Source organism: Mustelus asterias, chromosome 4 (assembly GCF_964213995.1).
Source record: "Mustelus asterias chromosome 4, sMusAst1.hap1.1, whole genome shotgun sequence".
NCBI classification, from domain to species: Eukaryota; Metazoa; Chordata; class Chondrichthyes; order Carcharhiniformes; family Triakidae; genus Mustelus; species Mustelus asterias.
Genome location: NC_135804.1, coordinates 18,641,861 through 18,661,538, shown reverse-complemented (window position 1 = coordinate 18,661,538; position 19,678 = coordinate 18,641,861). Strand labels below are relative to the sequence as shown.

The 19,678-nt window shown below is 42.2% G+C and overlaps 1 protein-coding gene across 1 annotated transcript in view; it reads right to left on the bottom strand.

Moving 5' to 3' along the window:
- Positions 1-18,654, bottom strand: part of mlycd (malonyl-CoA decarboxylase) — a 48,182-nt gene extending 29,528 nt beyond the window's left edge. The window contains exon 1 of the mRNA XM_078210619.1: positions 18,116-18,654. Within this exon, the coding sequence (XP_078066745.1) occupies positions 18,116-18,622 (507 nt within the window). The 5' untranslated portion in view covers positions 18,623-18,654. The remainder of the gene's footprint in view (positions 1-18,115) is intronic.
- Positions 18,655-19,678: the final 1,024 nt, after the last annotated feature.

Sequence of the window (19,678 nt, the reverse complement as noted above, 5' to 3'; positions counted from 1 at the left end):
ATGATTCTAAGTGCCATGCATAGTTTAAAATACAGTAAGAAGTCTCACAACACCAGGTTAAAGTCCAACAGGTTTATTTGGTAGCAAAAGCCACTAGCTTTTGAAGCGCAGCTCTTTCGTCAGGTAAGTAGAAGTTCTGTCGAAGGAGCAGCGCTCCGAAAGCTTGTGGCTTTTGCTACCAAATAGACCTGTTAGACTTTAACCTGGTGTTGTGTGACTTCTTACTGTGTTTACCCCAGTCCATCGCCGGCATCTCCACATCATAGTTTAATATAAACAGAAACTAAATACTGTGGAGACTGGAAATTTAAAACAAAAACAAAATGTGCTGTAAATACTTAGCAGATCTGGCAGAATCTGCAGAGTGAAACAAAGTTAGCATTTCAGGACTGCGACTTTTCAATGGATTTAAAGTTTGACTGTCAAAATATCTTCTACTCGGCAGCACTGTTGGGAAAGCTGATGCAATAATTTGAATACATTTGTCTTAAATTAGTAAAAACACTGCTTAATTTATTAGTATACAGTATGTATATGTGTACACTCCTGCTGTGCAGAGAGCATCACTATGAAAGAATGTAGTAGGGTTGTAGTTAAATGTGACCTTTCCTGTATCCTGGTTGCTATTTCTGAGGGTCAGTGAGATGAAAATATGTGCTATCCAGAAATTTGTACCATTTGCTAAGTTAATAAATGATGGAAATAGCTTCTTCCAGAAATAAAAATACATTGGATTATACACAATCACTGAGGCTTGTATTTTTGAATGTTTTGGAAAACAAACCTTGGCAATACAGGTTATGAACATTTGGCACTGAATCAAAGGGATCCTGATGTGTTTCAAGCCTAGAAAGTGGCAACAACTCAGTGTCAGGTCCTGATCCTGACACTCAAGCGCATTAAAGCTGAGTGATGCAAGAATCCGCCAAATTGTTTCAGGTTCACACCAGCTACAGTACAACTCCAGCCTGGTACACAGCTAACTGTGTCTAAAAAAAAGTTATTGAGCCTTTAGGAACTTTCAAAACTTTATTTGGAACATTTTTAAATGCAAGGGCAAAACTCTTGCCTCACTAACCATAAAAATAAACTCCTGTAGAGAAGTTCCACATTGCAATCTCTCACATATGGTCTTTCAGTGATTCATGGAGGATGAATTATTTAGGTCCACAGTTAATAGTGCTTTGATGATACACATTGTTAATGTACCTCAGTGCACATGAGATTAAAGCCAGTTTGCAATGTAACAAGCCTCTACTGAATGCACATCCCAGCTGGCAACTACAGTATAACTGCAGCCAGAATAACAGTGTGACTAAGAAAGATTGTAACATCCTGCATCATCAACAGTTTCAATCTCTGCATGGCACCCGAAACATAAACTAATGGAGACAATAAATCCATTTGAGAAAAGAAAACAGAAATATACTGAATCATTATTGACCAATAAAACAGATTAGCCAATTTAAATGGAGTCAATAACATTTTTAATTTGTTTTAACAATTCAAGCTATCCATTAGAAATCAAGTATAAGTAAAAGCTCAAAATAAATAAAAATTAATTTTAAAAATTGCTGATCTTCACCATCTTTTCAATAGACACTGTTGAATTGTGTGCGATAGATACAAAAGTATCTGATGTTTATGTCTGAAGTATGGGCTGTATTAAAAGTACATAAATGCTGGCATGTCCATATTTTTCAATCTGATCTCTTCAAAAAATCAAATCCAAACCACAAAGACTTAAAGGTTCCTATACTTCTGCAATGCTTTCATAACATTCTTCATGGAATCTGCATATCCATCATTTTATTTTTATTATCTTTTTAAAGCAAAGACCATTTTGTTATGGATAGGCATGAGGGGGGAACTGAAAGCCCTGTGCACTCTCTTTACTATCCATAATCTGTGTTTTTGAAATGGAAAGTGGGGGTGTTTTGTAACCCAAGTGTGTAGTCAATTTGAATAACCAGCAGCACAATTTTTGTGATTTAAACAGAGGTTTTTTATTCACAAGTTCAGCCTGAAAATCGAACACTATTGGCTGGAATTTTACCGGCAGGTCACAAAACGCACCAGACCAGCATGAACCTCATTTGTATCCTGTCAAATGAAGGTCTGACCCCCCTTCAGATTCTCCATGATGTCACTGTGAAAATAAGCCGGCATGAAACATGTTTAGAACAACAGGATGTGCGGATGTTGGGACTCATCTCAAAAATGCCAGGAACTGTCTTCGGAGTTCAATATGGGGGCCACCCACCCTGGACCATGGAACACCATAGCCGTGGGTCTGGAGACCATTTGAGGTGGACCTTCCTGATTTGGTATCCTAGGGGGTCCATCTTCCAGCCTCAGAACGTTCCAGAAGATCCATATTTGTTCTCAGGAGGAACATCATCTGGTCTCAGGGTGCTCCTGGAGATCTATCTTCATTTTCAGGTGGTCCACAATATTGGGTCAGTGATATTGGCTGCCTTTTCAATATGGCACATGGACATGACGGTAGACAACATGCCATCCAAGCGTTCCCCACCAGAGTGCATTGGGAAACACCCGGCAGCGTAATTAATGAGATTAAGGGTGGAGAATTTGGTGTATTTTCCCACTGGTCTTCGCTGCAGGAAACGCTCCATGTTCCCATCCTTGCCATGGCACTTAGTCTCAAAATTGGAGAATTTCACCCAGTAAGTCTGAGAGTCCATAGATTTAGATAATTTGATAAACAATAGGAGGTATGAATTCCACAAACAGTTTGCCTTGCTACTCCACTCAAGGGAGGCATTCCACCCATGGGTCATTCGATTAGGAACTTTCCAGAGGCTTGAGATATTTCCAAGTCTCTGCAGAAATTACAAAAGTCACCTGATTCTCGGCAACCATCGCAGCAGCCTGTCTATTTTCAAAAGAAAACGCAGCTTCAGAAAATTCTACACAGAATACAGTTCATGCTTAAAGTTATGAATATAGCATGCCTTTTCTGGGCATGCCAATTTCATTCATCGTTTTAAACCTACAGTTCTTCCATATTTTCTAGTCTTGCATTGGGAGAGACATCATTTCACAACTATAATTCATTTGTATTCTAGGTATGGGGTACCACCCCAACGGCTCAACGTTGTAAATTCATACAACCTACAAAAACGAAGTTTCCATGCTCTGAAAAAAGCATCACATCATGGAATCTATTGCAAAGCTAAAGAAAAGTCCAATTTGTGAATGACTATAATTGACCTATGTTTTCTGCAGAATGATAAAACCTCATTGAAAATATGTGAGACTGCATTCATTAACATAGGGTGAACAATTTACATTTACAGCTAACAATGCTTTGATACTCTTCTCAGCTTGCAGCAGGTTCTACAAGTACCATAGATGTGTCAACGAGAAGTATTCATTTTAGACTCAAAGTCTTGCCAAGAGAAAAAGAAACATTGTATAATTGTATGTCCAACCACATTACTAATGGTGTCAATCAATCAGCATTGTTGATGTAGAACAAAGATGAATACATTTTAATGCAGCACTCAGCTCAGTAGAAAGCAAGAGATTTATAAGTTAATGGCAAAACTACAAAATACCAAAGGCAAAATTTTCTAGTTACCTTTTTAGAATAAAAGGATTGGAGGAGGAGCAGGTAATTACTAGAACAATACTACGGATGAAGGACTTCAATTACATGAGGCGACCTGAGAAGTTGAGATTGTTCTTAGTGCAGAGGAGGTCATGGGGAGATTTAATAGAGGTGCTCAAAATCGAGAGGGTTTCGAAAAAGTAAATAAGAAGAAACCATTTCTCACTGGTGACGAGGTCAATAGCAGAAGACATAGATTTAAGACCATTGATAAGAAAAGCATTGTGCAAAGGTGATGGAAACAAATTCAATTGTAACCTTTAAAAAGCAATTAGATAAATGCATGAAAAGCAACAAAAGAAATATAGGGTGTGCAGAGGAGAGGGACTACCTAGATAGTTCCTTCAAAAAGCAGTCATTGGCATGTTGGGTTGCCTTGCCTTTTCTATGCACCCTGATTAAGCTAATATCAGAATTCACAAGGGAATGCATATATTTCTGTCCTTCCTTTCCTCATGCTTGTCACCCACTAGTCATCCCAACTGAAAAGATACCAGTGGTGTGACCTACAATACTAGTTGTGCTCAAGGAGCCTTGTCTAGCAAACTTGATCATATTGACCATAGAGTACTACTCCAACTATTGCACAGGTAAGGAAAAGCAAAATCATATTCTTCAGCAGGGGATGAATGCCCTATCCCCATCAAGGGACTTAATCCTAGATGGTAGAATTCTGCTGGTAATCGCTAACGTTTCTCGACTTCAGAGAGATGTTTTTAAAAAATTGCAACAGTTTGCAAGCAAAACCAATATGATTACTTTCCTATTTCCAAATGCTCTTCATTTCTTGCTTCTACTTTTTACTATCTTGTTGCAGCTTTTGCCATGCCCATTGGCAATGCTCTTGTATCTTTTAAGATTAGATTTCCTCCTGTGAAACTTCAAGTCATATTTTTGACGTCAGAAAAAAAGAATTCTGGTCTCTAAGAAATGAGGAACATTTTTCTCTGAGAAACCACTATGCACTATAACCAATTCCCACATAATTACAACAACCTTTGAAATCTTACCGAAAAAATCTTAGCGAAAAATGAAAAAATGTTGGTTCTAGTGCAAAAAAGAGTGTTTCCTGCCGACGGCACCAGTGTGTTTTCGGCCCAAATCTTATGCCTCATTAGTACTAATTTTTATGCCCACGAGTATCATGCCTCACTTACGGCATGTTCCATCTTATTTGCCTGTTCCACGACAGCTTAACTGCTGTAAGCATTGGAGAGCTCCATATAAATGGTTCCCCAGCACTTGTTCCATAATGACTGCAGGAGATGGCAGCCAAACAGGCTGTAACGCAGGTGAGCAAAAGCTTGGTTAAAGAAGAGGACTTGAAGGAGCATCTTATTGAAGGAAAGATGGCTGGGTAGAGAAACATAAGAACATAAGAACTAGAAGCAGGAGTAGGCCATCTGGCCCCTCAAGCCTGCTCCGCCATTCAATAAGATCATGGCTGATCTTTTTGTGGACTCAGCTCCACTCCCCCCCCCCCCCCCCCGCTCACCATAACCCTTAATTCCTTTACTATTCAAAAATTTATCTATCCTTGCCTTAAAAACATTCAATGAGGTAGCCTCAACTGCTTCACTGGGCAGGGAATTCCACAGATTCACAATCCTTTTTTTGTGTGAAGAAGTTCTTCCTCAACTCAGTACTAAATCTGCTTCCCCTTATTTTGAGGCTATGCCCCCTCGTTCTAATTTCACCCGCCAGTGAAAATAACTTCCCTGCTTCTAATCTATTCCCTTCACAATCTTATATGTTTCTATAAGATCTCCCCTCATTCTTCTGAATTCCAATGAGTATAGCCCCAGTCTACTCAGTCTCTCCTCATAAGCCAATCTCTCAACTCCGGAATCAACCTAGTGAATCTCCTCTGCACCCCCTCCAGTGCCAGTATATCCTTTCTCAAGTAAGGAGACCAAAACTGTACACAGTACTTCAGGTGTGGCCTCACCAGCACCTTATACAGCTGCAACATAATCTTGCTGTTTTTAAACTCCATCCCTCTAGCAATGAAGAACAAAATTCCATTTGCCTTCTTAGTTACCTGCTGCACCTGCAAACCAACTCCTTGAGATTCCTGCACAAAGACACCCAGGTCCCTCTGCACAGCAGCATGCTGCAATTTTTTACCATTTAAATAATAGTCCATTTTGCTGTTATTCCTACCAAAATGGATGACCTCACATTTACCAACATTGTACTCCATCTGCCAGACCCTCGCCCACTCACTGAGATTATCTATATCCCTTTGCAGACTTTCAGCGTGCTCTGCACTCTTTGCTCTTCCACTCATCTTAGTGTCATCTGCGAATTTTGACACACTACACTTGGTCCCCAACTCCAAATCATCTATGTAAATCATAAACAATTGCGGTCCCAACACTGATCCCTGAGGCACACCACTAGTCACTGATCGCCAACCAGAAAAACACCCATTTACCCCCACTCTTTGCTTTCTGTTACTTAACCAATCCTCTATCCATGCTAATACATAACCCGTAACACTGTGCACCTTTATCATATGTAGCAGTCTTTGGTGCGGCACTTTGTCAAATGCCTTCTGGAAATCCAGGTACACCACATCCACAGGTTCCCCATTGTCCACTGCGCATGTAATGTTCTCAAAGAATTCCACCAAATTAGTTAAACATGAACTGCCCTTCATGAACAGAGCAGCTTAAAGAAGGAATTCCGGAGCTTTCGAACATTGACAGCTGAAGAGTTTGCGTTAGTTATTAAAATAGGAAGTGGTCAGAATTGGAGGAGTGTAGATGGCTGACGGTTATGGGGTTGGAGAGAATTACAAAAATGTGGGCGGGGCAAATGAAACCACAGAGCAATTCAAATACAATGGAGAGAATTTTCACAATTGAGCCAGTTAATGAGAGCTAGTGCAGGTTAGGTGAAAAGTGAACAGGACTTGGTGCGAGTTAGGACACAGGTAGCAGAATTTTGGACGGACCCAAGTTTACAGAGGGTTAAACATGGGACTCTTGATTAGGAGTGTGCTGCATAAAAATAAAGCTGGAAAACGGCTTCTTATTCACAATGCCTTCTGTCTTATCAATAGTCACATTCTGTGTGTAGCTGCTGACTGCTGCATATGTTAGAAAGCTGAACAGATAGTTATTAAAATTGTATTTCAAACCGGGTGACATGTTGATTGAAGATGTAGGTTATACAGGCAATGTACCATCCAACACCTCAACATCTGTAGCAGCAGCAGTGTTTGAACAAATTCATCAAAATGCACAGAATTCTGAATTTTTTAACACTGAAACCAGTCATAGAATTAAAAACACACAAAGGTTCAGGCTGTAAAATTAGAAGAAGATAAATTAGAACAGGACTGGAATTCATTTATCTTGGTATGGCAAAAGACCTGATGGCAATAACTCTCCTTGCAAGGCAGTAAAACTAATGAGGCATGCTCCACCAAGTTTTGAAGCCTCTGTAAGGCTTGGAAAAACAAGCATTTCCATGTCGAATCAGGTATCCTTTTTACAAGGCACGTGCAATTCTTGTCTTGCTTTGAGGATAAGATACACCTATGAGCAAACAAGATGAGCCAATTTGAGATGCATTCCACATAAACTGCCTTAGGAAAATTCATAACATCAGAGATAGATGGAGCAAGATCAAGAATGCAAAAGCTCAAGGAAAACTGCCCTGTAACCCAATCAGACGCTGCCAGCCTCAGCTTAGAGTGAACATAACTCCAGGAAGCCAAACTAAATCATGACCTGTAAAACTGCAGAGAGTTGAGTTAATTCAAAATTTAGATGGATCGATTTAATCAGAAAAGATGCAGAACCCACTGTGGATATTCTTTTTTGCCAACGCCTCCCAATTAAAAGAATCCAAGGCCAAACTCTTCAGTCCTCGAAGTAAAAGAGCAAAAATTAAAACAAATGCATTTTGGAGAATCAAAATGGAGTCTCCCCAAATGGAATTTGGCTGAATATTCAGCAACTGGTTAAATCCATCATATTTGTCCCATTTTGCCAGCAAGAGTTTTGTGTGTCTGCATGCAAGACTTCCATCTTTGATTGTTTTAAATCCAGATGGCTCAGAATTTTTACTGGTAATTTACGTATGTCGGGAACGGAGGTGATTTCAAGAACCTGGTATGGAGAGAAAAACATTGCCTGGTCCATGTGAATTTCTTTAGGAAATTCTTTGGTGGTGAGGTGAAATAGCTCATGGCTTGTGAAATTAGCCAATTCCGGCTTTAATTTCACAAGCCATGAGCGATTTCACCTCACCACCGAAGAATTTCCTAAAGACATTCACATGGACCACGCAATGTCTTTCTCTACATATCAGGCAGGTTCTTGAAATCACCTCTGTTCCCGACATACATAAACTACCAGTAAAAATTCTGAGTCATCTGAATTTAAAACAATCAAAGATGGAAGTCTTCCATGTAGACACACAAAAGTTTTACTGGCAAAATAAAATTCTGCTTCAAAGAGCTGCCATTGGGATTTGAATATCTAGGCTACAATATAAACTCTGAGGATTGAAAGCTTTAATGAGCCAGTGCGCTGGGAACACAAAAACATTTAGGAAATATTTTCCTTGACATTCCTCCCATTCTCATGGTAAAGAATAATCAGTATTCCAGACACTTACATGACAATCATCCAGATTTCTTAACTCTCAGCATGAAAGAGATCACCAGGCTCCTCTAGAATGTCAAGAAAGTGAAAACTGCCAGCAAGGGGGTAATGCTCCCAAAGAACATACTGAGTCTTCCACTACTAGAAAGGACAAGACTATAGACAACTCTACTGTCACAGACTAATCCACTATCAGACCTTGCCATTCAGCTACGGAGCAAGGAAGCTAGTGCACATCTATTTTATATTCCTGCTCTGCAACTACTGGGCCACAACCCGTCCATTAATGTCCCTCACCTGGGAAGCTGTGCAAGTCTGAAAATACAACTTTCACATTCTTGTGGAGTAACAGTGGCACCTATGTGTTCAGCTATCCTGAGAGTAATTCTTTTTGTGGTTTTGAATCTTGGCTTGATAAGGAGCTATAAAAGCTTCCACAAATGAACTCGGAAGCCATTTAGAGTCATATTTTGGCCTATCGAGTCTGCACCGACAATACCCACCACTAAAGGCGTGCTAATCCAATTTTCCTGCACTTGTACCATATCCTTGAATATTATGATATTTCAAGTACTCATCCAAATATTTTTTAAAGGTTGTAAGGGTTTCCGGCCTCCACTACCTTCCCAGACAGTGCATTCCAGATTCCCACAACCCTCTGAGTGAATTTTTTTTTCTCAAATCCCCTCTGAGTCTCCTACCCCTTACCCTAAAATTCTGCCCCCTCGTGATTGACCCCTTCAATCAAGGGGAACAAATAAATCTGAGGAAACAAAAATGGTAATGCCAATGTCCTTCAGAAGTGTTAAATTTCACACAATGCATTTCTGAGTTTCAGGAGTTATTTGAAAATTACAAGAGTTAAGAGGTCTCCCATTTGGCACTGCACAATGAGGCTACTTTATACCTGATGCAGGTCAGATAGTTTCATTCAAACAGTGCAACTGTTCCTCCAATTCTGGGTTTGGTAGTGAACTGAAGCAGTAAAACTACTTCTACAAGTCATGTGATTCAACCAGTGGAAAACAACATCCATCACTGACATCCCTGACAATTAAAAGCTCAAACAAACTGAAGGAAGAGAGCTCTCTGGGGCTGTGTTCCACTTCAGGAACACATCTTAAAGCTGAAACGGCTGCTGAAATTGATTTCAGTGACTTGTGCATCATTACAACCTGTGAAATATTGCTCCCTTGTAATCAACTTAGCTTTTAACACACATTACTCTATATATAATCACTCAACTATATTTTCGTGTATTCAGAGCAGCTTAGTTAAAAGCAATTTATGCATATACAAAGTAATTTCACCTTTACAATAACTCAAACTGGATAACGGTGTAAAGTAACATATTGAGTTCAGTCGAGCATCTAAGATGATTTCTGAGAAGGTAATCTCATGCAACTTTGGTTTCAAGAGAAGATTTCCATATTTACAGCAGTGTTGGGTTCAAAAGCATCAAACAATATTAGCGACGAATGCTTTCACACAAAATTATTTGTTTACTACTTTACAAAATAGCATTAACCCATTCAAATTAAAAAATCAACTTGCATTTATAAAAGCATCTCTCACAACACAAAGCGGTCCACAGTCAGTGAATTACTTTGAAATGACTGTTACGCTGGTAAACATGCCAATTTCTGCATTCGTGCTACAAACAGCAATGAGCTTTTTTACATGGAGGAGGCGGCCATCAACTGAAAATTAAGGGGTGAGCTCTCTTCCACCAGTTTTGGAAGCTACGACTAAATTTTACATTGTTCAGGTAATTAGTTCTCTGAAGTTCTGCCACCAAGAGCTGCTGGACAATTGGAGGTTCGGCAGCTCTTCAGTCCCAGCAGTGCCTCTGAGAGCGCAGGCCACTGCTGGGGTGCAGCAAGTCCTGGACCAGCGACCATCAAGGAGGCCTGGAGTAAAGTTAATCAACATCAGGAAGGCCCTGATCAGAGATTGGGAGGATGTGTCAATTGCGAGAGAATGGAGGGGAGGCCCACCACAGGCCACAGAGTGCTTATCAAGGGGGGCCCCGAGCCCATAGGGAGTCCAGGTTCCCAGCAGTAGCAGGTAGATGGCAGGTACATCATATCCCACCATCTGACCGATTTTAAGCCCCTGGGGTCCCAGCCTGCTCCTGGGGGAGATTAAATTCCAGCTGAGATGAATGACCAATTATTTTGTTTTGGCATTGTTTGCTGAGGATAAATGTTGGTCAGAACACCAGGAAAACTTGTCCTCCTTCTAACTGTTCAATGGAACCTTATACAGCTACCTGAACCAGAGCTACTGTCCCCCAGCGCTCCTCCCCCCCACCCCCTCCGGCATTGTATTTTGAAAGGGAAAGCTGGAAGTCTTGGGAGATAGTAGTATCAGGCAAGTCGACCATGGTCATTATCATCCCATTGAGTTCTGGACCTCTGGTATGAGGTATCAGTGAGCAGTGAGCACAATAGGTCATCTGGGACCTTGGGTAAATAATGGGACAAACAATCTGTCTCCTTAAACAACAGAATTTAAGGATAGAGAAAGAAATGGAAGAATGCTGGAGAGGGACATAGGTGAATTAGAAATTGATACCCAAAGTAAGCTGGTCTAAAGACAACTATCAGATTTTGAAAGCCCCAAGACATAATCTGGAAACTATAACCTCAGAGGCATTTCATTCCATCCCCATTTGTTCCAGAACTTCAGGTGAAGTCTGTAATTCAGAGAAGGATCTGCCACAGGTTGCAGCTAATTAGCCAGCGGAGTGGTTAGGTGCCGGAGTGTGACGACTAGGGGAGTTTCACAGTAACTTCATTGCAGTGTTAATGTAAGCCTTGTGACCAATAAATAAACTTTACTTACATCAGCAATGCTTATAAAGAGGGTGCATGTTCTGCATCATTAGCACAAAGCACAGCAGTGTAGGTTCAACCTTCTCACCTAGTGCTGCACAACCTCAGAGCCTGATCATGGGTATGATGAAATATAATGCAAAGCTGTGAAGTGATACATTTTGAGAGGAAGAATCAGGGAAGGCAACGTAAAATAAAGATATAATTCTAAAGATGAATGCATGAGCAGAGGTACCTGGGTGTTTATGTGCACAAATCATTGAAGGTGGAAAGTCAGGTTGTAGATAAGGTTAATAAGGTATACAAGATGCTAAGTTTTATAAATAAAGGCAAAAGAGTACAAAAGCAAAAAAGTCACGATGAACCTTTATTAAACATTGATTCGGCCTTAACTGTGTTATTATTTCCAGTTATGAGCACAGTTTAGAAAGGATATGAAGGCATTGGAGAGGGTGCAGCAAATGAATTATGAAAATGCTTCCAGGGATCAGCGACTTCAGTTCTGAGGATAGACCGGAGAAGCTGAGGCTGTTCTCACAGCGCAGAAGGTTGATAGCATATTTTAGAGTTGTTCAAAATCATGAGGGATCTGAACAGAATGCACCAGATAGGGAGAAACTGTTCCCACTGGCGGTAGGATCACAATCCAAAGGATTTAAAATGGCTGGCAAAAGAACCAAAGGCATCATGTGGAAAAACGTTCCCACGCAGCAGATGTTTAGGATCAGGAATGCATTGTATGAGTGTGTTGAGGAGCTAGATTCAATCTTGGCTTTCAAAAGGGAATTGGTTAATTGTCTGAAAGGTTGAAGTGCTGCACTACAGGTTAAAGGCAGCCAGTTGGGACTAGCTGAATTGCTCCTGCAGAGAGCTAGAATGGACACAATAGGCTGAATGGTTACAAGCCTTTCTATAACTCTCTATTTCTCAAACATCCTGCTTCTCAGGCAAATACCCACGAATTCTAGGTCCCACTATTCTGAATTCCTACATCATCCATTTTGATAGAAATACTAACACATTCAAATTTAGTTAAAATAATTTCACATAGAAACATAGAATCCTACAGTGCAGAAGGAGGCCATTTGGCCCATCGAGTCTGCACCAACCACAATCCCACCCTGGCCCTATGCCCATAATCCCATGCATTTACCCTACCCAGTCCCCTTGACACTAAGGGGAAATTTAGCATGGCCTAACCTGCACATCTTTGGACTGTGGGAGGAAACCGGAGCACCGGGTGGAAACGCACGCAGACACGGGGAGAACGTGCAAACTCCGCACAGACAGTGACAGGGAATTGAACCTGGGTCTCTGGCGCTGTGAGGCAGCAGTGCTAACTACTATGCCACCGTGCCGCCCCATGAACACATGAATGTGTTAAAAAATTACTAATATAAGATACTAATATTTGCACTGATTTTCACTTAGGACTTTACGACGCAAGCTGATTAATGGACAAGAATTTGCTTGAGCACGGCATCTTGCAGCATGTCCCTGGAGTTTGATTTCTGTTTTCTTAGCCTTCAGCTCAAAAAATTATTGCACCACAAATTGCTGGAAATGCGAGTTGATAACAGCAGTGAGCACAATGGGCCATCTGGGAATTTGGTGAATGACTCCGTAAACAACAGGATTTAAGGATAGAGAAAGAAATGGAAGAATGATGGAGAGGGAAATAGGGTGAATTAGAAATTGACACCAAAAGACAAATACAGTTAGGGAAAGAAAGATTGGATTTAGTGAGAGGGAAGACAGAGATAGGAAAAGCAAAGAAAAAAATTACATTTAAAATCCAAGAACAATTTACTGTCTGTCTATGAGTGAGACTCGAGGCTCAAATGTTCCTTTATTGGGCCAGAGAGACTGGGTGGATTTTAATGTTCTCCCTATGGCATTTTTGATGGAGGGAAAGACATTTAGTCAGGTAGGTGGGCATCATTTTGCCACTGCCCTGATTATATCTATGATGGGAAAGCTTGTGGATAGCCTTCCTGCCCCACTGCCAACTGAAGCCATTAAATGGGCAATTAAAACCCACTTAAGGGCCTTACCCACCACCATTTTCATCCAATGGCAGGCAGGGGACTTACCATGTGGGAAGTGCCAAAAAGAAAACCCTCTACTGCATTATCTAAGTCCATTTATTCTGGGACAGCACTAGTCATTTCATTCCAATTCCAGTACAAATCCATTCTCTGTTGCTACCACTTAACTAATCATAGGACCAGATCAATAATTTACCATCAATTTCATGATCTAAATGAGGCTGTCCATGTAAATCACATCCACTGACATTTCCCTATTACTTTAGATACTGCTACAAAATATTCAATTCACTAGACATGGCCTCCCTTTACAAATCCATGTTTGCCTTTTGTAATCAGCTCAAATTTAAGTATTTTAATTCTTCCTTATATATACACTAATAGCTTGCCCACATCAGATGTTAAACAGATCTATAATTTGCTGGTTTCTCTCCTATCTTTGTTAAATAATGGAAATATATTTGCAATTTTCTAATATAATGGAACAGTGCTGAATTGTGTACACTTTGGAAGATTATGGCTAAGGCGTCAACAATTTCCTCACCGACCTCCTTTAAAACTCTGAGGTGGAACCAAATCCTGGAGATTTGACATCTTTAATCACATTATTTTTCCCAATACTGTTTCTCTTGGGAAAGTTGGAAGTTGCAGTCCTTGATTTATTATTCGTTAACCTGGAAGGTGAGGCAGATTATTCCCTTCCTTTACTGTGAAAACTGACACAAGGAATTGTTCCACAAGCATGCCTTATGGAACTTCCTTATACTTGCATTATCAAAATTACCCAAATTTGTGTTTACATTACTCTTATTTATTACTTTCTTTTCATATTTTCTTCTTGCAGCTCATACTATCTTTTTTGCCTTCCTTTGCTTTTCTTTATAGGAATACCGGGTTCTATAAAGTTATACTTTAAACCGTCCAATTAATTCCAAGAGAGAATGGATCTATGATATAGCTATCAGACAGGTAGAGAGAGAGGGAAAGAGAGTTAAATGGAAGAGACTTTCCTTTAGTTGCCTTCTTAATAGTGTTTAGACAAAGTTGCTTTTAGTTTGTTTGTTACAGTAAGTCTTGTTCAAGTTAGCAATTGTGCTAAGCTTCTGCGTTTCAAACATGATCATTGTAAGATAACTTCCTGTGCTGTAAAGATTATTAGCTAAACTGGTTCATTACTAAACCTAGTATAACTGGCATCATTAGTGATTCTAGAATATATTTTCGAGGAAAAAAGGGTCCTCACGCAATGAAATACCAGCCCTAACTTCCTGCAGTGAAATTATATTTGTTTTAAGGTGCAAATTTAACATTTTTTGAAACTCGTGGGAAAGATGATGACAAGCTCTGGCTTTTGTGAAGCCAATTGCAGATTGGTACATTTTCCAGAAATTTGTAGTGACTTCCAACTTCTAGCATATCTCTTGCCACAAATTGCTCTTTGTTTTTTAAAGTGTTGTGCATTTTAAACTCATTGCTATTCTGACAGCTAGTTATGACCCATATATATATATTTGGTAACTGGCCATTTCTCTACACCCATTCCTTGCACATCAGTGTCTGGTTTCTGAAATGACTGGGGTGTATATACGCCACATTACTCAGCGCCAGTGGTGGCTCCATTGGCAGCATTCTTGCCGCTGAGTCACAAAGTTCAGGGTTCAAATCCCACTCCAGGACTTGAGCACACAGACAGAATCAAGACTGTGACACTCCAATGCAACACTGAGGGAGTGTCACTTATGCTATTGAAATGTGAAACGGAGTCCATATCTGCTACTTGGGTGGATGAAGATCCTTTGGTACTATTTTGGAAGAAGAGTAGAGAAGTTATCTCTTAGTCAGATTTCTCCTAGTTCCCACCTATCTCAGACCTTCTACTCTGCTCCACCCCCTTAAAAAGCTTAAAATCCATTACTTTTCTCCCTCTCTTCAGCTCTGGAGAAAAAACTGAAATGTTAACTGTGTCCCTCTCTTCACAGATACTGCCAGACCTGCAGAGTTTTTCCAGTATTCTCTTTTATTTCAGAGTTCCAACATCCACAGTAACTTGCTTCTATTTTTGTTATCCCCAGTATCCTGGCCAACATTTATTCTTCAATTAAATTGCAGGAATAGATGATTGAGTTGCTGTTTATAGTAAACACAATTTAGCTACTGCATTTCATGCAACAGTGTTACACTTCACCCAGCATGGACAACATTCTTCCTGAGAGCACAGAAGGAAGTTTAACAACACCAGGTTAAAGTCCAACAGGTTTATTTGGTAGCAAAAGCCACACAAGCTTTCGGAGCTGCAAGCCCCTTCTTCAGGTGAGTGGGAATTCTGTTCACAAACAGAGCATATAAAGACACAAACTCAATTTACATGAATAATGGTTGGAATGCGAATACTTACAACTAATCAAGTCTTTAAGAAACAAAACAATGTGAGTGGAGAGAGCATCAGGACAGGCTAAAAAGATGTGTATTGTCTCCAGACAAGACAGCCAGTGAAACTCTGTGGGGGTTACAAATAGTGTGACATGAACCCGATATCCCAGTTGAGGCCGTCCTCGTGTGTGCGGAACTTGGCTATCAGTTTCTGCTCAGCGACTCTGCGCCGTCGTGTGTCGCGAAGGCCGCCTTGGAGAACGCTTAACACAGACATCAAGTTTCTACAAAGATGCAAGAAAGCAACACAGACAGCACAGAAGACCAGGGAGGCATGGTTAAGGTATACAAAATTGTAAGAGACATAGATAGGAAGACAATTTTCTCCTTAGTAGGGGGTCACTAGCCAGTGGACATAAATTTAAGGTAAGAGACTGGAGACTTAAGAGGGGATTTAAGGAAAAAACATTTTCACCAAGAGGGTGGTGGAAATCTGTAACTCTGTCTGAAAGGGTGGTAAAAGAGGAACCCTCTCAACATTTAAGAAGCATTTACATGAGCACTTCAAACACCATGGCATAAAAGGTGACAGACCATGTGCTAGAAAATGGGATTAGAATATGTGTGGAGTTTGCATTCTCCCCGTGTCTGCACAAGTTTCCTCCGGATACTTTGGTTTTTTCCTTCAGTCCAAAGATGTGTTGGTTAGGCTGAATGGCTATGCTAAATTGCCCCTTAGTGTCAGAGAGATTCGCAGGATAAATACGTGGGGTTATGGGGAATAAGGCCTGGGTGGGATTGTTGTTGGTGCAGGCTTGATGGGCTGAATGGCCTCCTGCTGCACTGTAGGGCTTCTATGAGAATACGTTTATTTCTTTGTGTCACAAATAGGTTTACATTAACACTGTGATGAAGTTAGTGAAAATCCCTAGTCGCCACACTTCAGCACCTGATTTGATTTGATTTATTATTATGACATATATTAACATACAGTGAAAAGTATTGTTTCTTGCACGGCTATACAGACAAAACATACCGTTCATAGAGAAGGAAACGAGAGAGTGCAGAATGTACTGTTACAGACATAGCTCGGGTGTAGAGAAAGATCAACTTAATGCAAGGCAAGTCCATTCAAAAGTCTGATGGCAGCAGGGAAGAAGCTGTTCTTGAGCTGGTTGGTACGTGACCTCAGACTTTTATAAATTTTTCCCCGAAGGAAGAAGGTGGAAGAGAGAATGTCTAGGGTGCGTGGGGTCCTTAATTATGCTGGCTGCTTTGCCGAGGCAGCGGGAAGTGTAGACAGAGTCAATGGATGGGAGGCTGGTTTGCGTGATAGATTGGGCTACAGTCACGACTTTTTGTAGATCCTTGTGGTCTTGGGCAGAGCAAGAGCCATACAAGCTGTGATACAACCAGAAAGAATGCTTTCTATGGTGCGTCTGTAAAAGTTAGTGAGTCGTAGCTGACAATTTGGCATGGCCAATGCACCTAACTGGCATGTCTTTTGTACTGTGGGAAGAAACCAGAGCACCCGGAGGAAACCCAGACACGGGGAGAACGTACAAACTCTCACACAGACGGTACTGAGAATCGAACCTCGGTCCCTGACACTGTGAGGCAGCAGTGTTAACCCACTGCATCACCCCATTCCTCAGTCCAAAGTTGTGTGGGTTAAGTTTATTGGCCATGCTAAATTGCTGCTTAGTGTCAGGGAGATTATCATAGAATCCCTACAGTGCAGAAAGAGGCCATCTGGCCCATCGAGTCTGCACCGACCACAATCCCACCCAGGCCCTATCCCCACATCCCCGCTAATCCCTCTAACCTACACATCCCAGAACACTAAGGGGCAATTTTAGCATGGCCAATCAACCTAACCCGCACATCTTTGGACTGTGGGAGGAAACCCACACAAAGAGAATGTGCAAACTCCACACAGTGACCCAAGGTGGGAATCGAACCCAGGTCGCTGGAGCTGTGAAGCAACAGTGCTGACCACTGTGCTACCATGCCGCCCAAGTCATTAGTATGGTCAATCATGGGGTTACGGGGATAGGGCCTGGGTGGGTTTTTTGGTACAGGCTCGATGGGCCGAATGGCCTCCTTCTGTATGTAAGGATTCTATGATTCTATGTAAAAATGGTTAGGTATTTGATAGCTAGTGTAAACACGAAGGGCTTTTTGCTGTGCTGTAAACCTCCATGACACTATACATGTACTTGGGTCACTGTTTGTGGCGGCATGATGGCATAGTGGTTTGCACTGCTGCCTGGGACCCGGGTTCGATTTCCAGCTTGGGTCACAGTCTGTGTGGAATCTGCACGTTCTCCCCGTGTCTGTATGGGTTTCCTCCGGCTGCTCCGGTTTCCTCCCACAGTCCGAAAGATGTGCTGGTTAGGTGCATTGGCCATGCTAAATTCTCCCTCAGTGTACCCGAACAGGCACCGGAGTGTGGCGACCGGGGGATTTTCACAGTAACTTAATTGCAGTGTTACTGTAAGCCTACTTGTGACACTAATAAATAAACTTTAAACTTTGAGATGTCCAGTGTTCATGAAAGGCGCCATATAAATGCAAGTTGTCTTTTTTTTTAAATCCTTCCCTTACCCTCAGCTGCGGGCTGTCTGCGGATTTGGATTGCAGGAACTGGAGGACGTCCGCCCGCAGGTCAACAATGAACTTGACGCCGCCCTCCAGGCGGCAGATGTGGCCGATGAGCAGCTTGTACCGAGGAGTCAGCGCGTACCGCACCCTGTCCTCAGCCTGCAGCAAGGCGCCCATGTCCCGGCCCTGGGCCTCGGCCACACGGCCGCACAGCTCGGACACCAGGCGGTGGTCGGCGCCGTAATCGGCCGCCAGCTTGGCCAGGAAGACTGGCCGCTCGGCGGCCTGCAGGCCCTGGTAGAAGCGCACGAACTCCCGGCTCGGCAACTCCTGCAGCGCCGGCGGCTGCTTGCGCCTCTCGTAGGGCGGCAGGGCCGCCACGGTGCGGCGGAGGATGTCGTCCATGTCGGTGGTGCCGGAAGAGGAGCAGTAGGCGCGGCCCGGGGCCCTCAGTAGGGCCGCCGCCGCCGCCTTCCCGCGCCGCGCCCACAGCAGCGGCCAGCGCACCATACCCGAGTGCCCTGTACGGCTGCGCCAAGCCTGGGCCTAGGCCCCATTACCATGGCAACCGCCAGCAGCCCAGTCCAGCTGGCATCCCTGGGCACAATTCAAGTTTAAAGTTCACTTATTAGTGTCATAAGTAAGGCTTACATTAACACTGCAATGAAGTTACTGTGAAAATTCCTTAGTCGCCACACTCAGGCGCCTGTTCGGGTACACTGAGGTAGAATTTAGCATGGTCAATGCACCTAACCAGCATGTCTTTCGGACTGGGGTGAAACCGGAGCACTCGGAGGAAACCCACACAGACACGGGGAGAACGTGCAAACTCCACAGTCACCCAAAGTCGGAATTGAACCTGGGTCTCTGGGCGTTATGAGGCAGTAGTGCCACTATGCCATGATGTGGCGATGCCAGCGTTGGACTGGGGTGGGCACAGTAAGAAGTCTCACAACACCAGGTTAAAGTCCAACAAGTTTATTTGGTAGCACGAGCTTTCAGAGTGTCGCTCCTTCAGGTGAACTCTTCACTCACCTGAAGAAGGAGCGACACTCCGAAAGCTCGTGCTACCAAATAAACCTGTTGGACTTTAACCTGGTGTTGTGAGACTTCCCACTGTGCCACCCCAAGAGACAATCTTCCCTCCAACCCTGTCCTCATCCACACAACCAAACCCCTCCTCATGGACAGACAAACGCAAACCAGGTAAATAAAAGAAAGATGCTGAATTATTTCACCCTTACTTAAAATTTTAATAAAGTGTGAGATTTAAAGGGGGAGACGATGGCCTAGTGGTATTATCACTAGACTATTAATCCAGAAACTCAGCGAATGTTCTGGGACCTGGGTTCAAATCCTGCCACGGCAGATGGTGGAATTTGAATTCAATAAAAAATATACCTGGAATTAAGAACTTACTGATGACCATGAAATCATTGTTGATTGTCAGGAAAAACCCATCTGGTTCACTAATGTCCTTTAAGGAAGGAAATCTGCCATCTTTACCTGGCCTAGCCTACATGTGACTCCGGAGCCACAGCAATGTGCTTGACTCTCAACTGCCCT